The following is a 3,997-nucleotide window of genomic DNA, read 5'->3' on the forward strand; positions in this document are numbered from 1 at the left end:
TTTATTTCAGAATCCCCTTCCCCTCCCCCATTTCTGAAGAAGGGTCTAGACCCGAAACGTCAGCTATCCTGCTCCTCTGATGCTGCTTGGTCTGCTATGTTCATCCAGCTCAAACCTTGTTATCTCTTTATTTGAAATCACAAGCTTTCAGAGCGCTGCTTCATCTGACAAAGCAGCAGCGCACAGAAAGCTTGTGATTTCAAATAAACCCGTTGGGCTATAACCTGATGTTGTGTGATTTCTGATCTCGACCACCCCAGTCCAACACCGGCACCTGCACATCATTACTGGAACTGTACAAGGCATTGGTGAGATCTCATCTGGAGTACTGTGAGAAGTTTTGGTCCCTTTATTTAAAGAAAGATATTTCATTGGAGGCAGTTCAGAGAAGATTCACCAGGATGACACCTTTTTCAAATTCATTCACAGGATCTGAGCATTGCTGGCTAGCCCAGCATTTAGTGCCTATCCCTAGATGCCCAGAAGGCAATTAAGAGTCAACCACATTGGATGTGGAAACACATGTACTCCAGACCAGGTAAGGATGGCACTTTCTTTCCCAAAGGCCATCACTGAACCAGTATAGATTTTTCCCCAACAATCGACAATGAATTCATGGTCATCATTAGACTCTTAATCCCAGATTTTTATTGAATTCAAATTCCACCATCTGCCATGGCGGGATTCGAACCCAGGTCTCCAGAACATTCCCTGGTTCTCCGGACTAACAGTCCAGCAATAATACCACTAGGGAATTGTCTTATGAGCAGAGGTTGAACAGGTTGGAACTCTACTTATTGGAATTTAGAAGAATGAGTAGGGATCTCATTGAAACAAAGTCAAAATCATTTCATGTGAGATCATTTTTAAAATGAATAATTCAATCTTTTGTATTTGTCAATACACAATCAGACTCTCAAGGGGCTTGACAGGATATATATTTCACCCATTAAGAGAATCTAGGGCTAGAGGGCATAGGCTCAGAATACAGGAGGCTGCCAATTTAAGACCGAGATGAGGGGGAATTTCTTAGAGTGTTGCGAGTTGTGGGGAGCAGAGTTCTTGTGTATATTTAAGGCTGAGATAGAGAGAGAGATTCTTGATCAGTAGGGGAATCAACGGTTACAGGGAATGGGCAGGAAAGTGGACTTGAAGAATTTCAGATCAGCCATGATCCTATTGAATTTCACAGCCTACTACAATTCAAGTGGTGAAGATGAATAGAGTTGATGCCATTGAAAGTGAAGCTAGATAATGGCATGAGAGGGAGCACAGCATAATACAAAGAAGAATTGAATGACAAAGAAAAAGTAATATGGTAATGAGGGTTAACTGAATAAAGATGCTGGTGTGGAGCATAAACAGTTTAAGGGCCCAATGGCCCGATTTTGCGCTGTAGACAACACAAAATACCACATCAGCAATATCCGAATTCTCAATTAAAAGTTTTAAAGAAATTTACTACGCAAGACCAATTCTCATCAAATATTATTTGAACAAAGTCAAAATCATTTCACATTAGATCGTTTTTAAAATGAATAATTCAATCTTTTGTATTTGTCAAACGAAATGCTTGGCAAAATACACTTCATAGCTTTATTTTACGTTGCTTGATTCTACAGGAAAAACGTACGTTTCTCGGTTTATTTTAGAATACCTACAATATTATTTTGCTGTTAACCCACAGAAAATAAGCACCTGGTTCCGAAAAGGTTCCCTTCTTTGAAAATGGTTCTACGCGTTCAGGGAAATTGATGATAAAACCGCAACCTGTTGCGACATTTAATCTTCATTAAATGATCCGGATTAAACGGAGAGTGGAAATCCGGATTGCTCTTACCTCCCTGGAGGCTGCCAGGAGCCCCGTGTCGCTGAGAAACCACACCAGAAAATACTCTCTTTCGAGAAACTCCGACAAGAGTTTTTGGTTCTCTTTGCTCGCAATGAATTTGACCCATTTGTCAGCTCGGAGTCTCAACGAGTAGATGATCCAACCCGCGATATACTGCACCTTCTCGTCTTCTCCGAAACTCTTATCGTGGTTTTCTTCACCTTCTTCAGCCATTTCCTCCACTCTGATTTTTTGGCCGGACTACTTCCAACAATTTAGTTTTCAGTCAAATCGAGCCTTGTTTATTTTCACTGCGTTTCCAACTCACAGCTGCGCATTTCGCTAACGCTCGTGCTCCTACGAGTTGGACTCTGCTATGAACTGGTTTCCTTGGGAATGGGAATGAAAATGCAACCTTTCCATCACTAGCCTCTTCCCCTCTTCCGGAGTGAACAAGTCCACTTCAAGCCGATGCCTTCTTTATGCAGCGTCTCCCCGGGAACAAACCATACGCAGAGGGGGTGGCCGCTGGTATCAAGTGTTGCAATTGTTTCAGCTGCAGTTCTGTCAATGTAAACAGTCAATGAAAAGTGCGCATATGTCAATGTGATAAGAATATATGCATAAATTAACTGGAAAATCAACGCTAGTCATAAACAAAATCGGGACAAATGTGTTGTCAAACTGAAATAAGTAGCGAGCCATCAGAAATAACAAACAAAGCAATATATAAAACCCCAGAATGTTTTGTGGACTATAGCTAAGGTTTATTTATAAGATTCTCGTTTATCAGGACAACCTTGGGCGGGGGTGGAGTGTTGATGCGTGGACGTGGATCGTATCCCTCGAATACTCAAAACACTTTAGCGCTACAGAAGTAGCACAGAAGGATGAGAAACGATCTTTTTAAAATGCAGTGTGTTTTCAACTGTTGCAAAGTTATCTAATAAACAAAATATTACATGCCAGATCTGCAGAAGCAAACTTGTACATTTCTAACAAAACTTCATAGGGTGCCTCAAAGTCGCTACCAGTGGGTAGGAGGTTTGTAGCGCAGCGGTGACATCCTTGTCAGCGAGCTGTAAAGCTCTGAGTTCGAGCCCGTAAAAGGTGTACGTACGTGTAAAGTGGCCAATCAAGTTGGTTACCTACCTAGTGGATAAGAATGGAGGAGTTTCCTAATCAGCTATCATACACAAAGCATGACAAATTACTGCAATACTTTATCCGAGAATTGGAGTTGAGGAGAAAAGACAAAAACCCCAAGGGATCTTGTGAACAGTGGCTTGTCACAATTCTAGTTCATTTATAATTGCAGAATTCCACTACTAATATGGGAATTTGGAAAGTGGAAAAGTTCAGGGATGGTTTTGTGTTTCAATTATTTACAATGAAAATTAACTTTGTACATTTGTTGTAAAACATCCAGATTCAAATGGTATAAGACACCAAAAGTGAAGTAAGGATTTTGTAAAATATCTATTTCCAATCTTGAGGTGTGAAACCAAAGGTAACCCACATGTTGGGTTAAAAGGTTTTATGGTTGCAAAAGTAAATTTGGTCAGGTATAGGAGGACACAGACAGGCTGGCAGAATGCAGTGAACAGTTATGATCAAGAATGCATTGCCTGAGAGAATAGTGGAGAGCAATGGTTCCTGTAACCTGTGGGGCTTCACAACAGCTATGAACCCCACACACTCTCCATCATCTTCAACTGTATGACTTCAACTCTGGTTTAAATATATTACACACAAAACTCAAAAGCCCAAGTGAAGCAGCACTTTACCTGCATTTCCCTCAATCTAGTCCACTATACTTGCTGCTCACAATATGGTCTCCTCTACATTGGGGAAACAAAGCATAGACTGGGTGACCACTTCACAGAACACCTACATTCTGTCCGCAAAACAGACCCTGAGCTTCCAGTTGCCTGCCACTTCAACAGACCACCTAGTTCCCTGGCCAACACCTCTGTCTCAGGCTTGCTGCCATTCTCCATCAAAGCTCAATGCAAGCTTGGAAGAACAGCATTTCTGAAGGAAAAAAACAGTTAACATTTCGGAAATGGTGACCCTTCCTCAGAACTGATGGTGGCTGGGAAAACGTCGGTTTATATGGAGAAAAAAGGGGAGAGGGATGGGGTAGGGAGTAAACAATAGGATAGA

The 3,997-nt window shown here is 41.5% G+C and overlaps 1 protein-coding gene across 1 annotated transcript in view; it reads right to left on the bottom strand.

Moving 5' to 3' along the window:
- The window catches only part of LOC125485474 (dynein beta chain, ciliary-like), a 31,406-nt gene extending 29,142 nt beyond the window's left edge, over positions 1-2,264 (bottom strand). Inside the window, exon 1 of the mRNA XM_048608444.1 lies at positions 1,841-2,264. Within this exon, the coding sequence (XP_048464401.1) occupies positions 1,841-2,065 (225 nt within the window). The 5' untranslated portion in view covers positions 2,066-2,264. The remainder of the gene's footprint in view (positions 1-1,840) is intronic.
- Positions 2,265-3,997: the final 1,733 nt, after the last annotated feature.

Source organism: Rhincodon typus, chromosome 2 (genome assembly GCF_021869965.1).
Source record: "Rhincodon typus isolate 14 chromosome 2, sRhiTyp1.1, whole genome shotgun sequence".
Classification (NCBI taxonomy): domain Eukaryota; kingdom Metazoa; phylum Chordata; class Chondrichthyes; order Orectolobiformes; family Rhincodontidae; genus Rhincodon; species Rhincodon typus.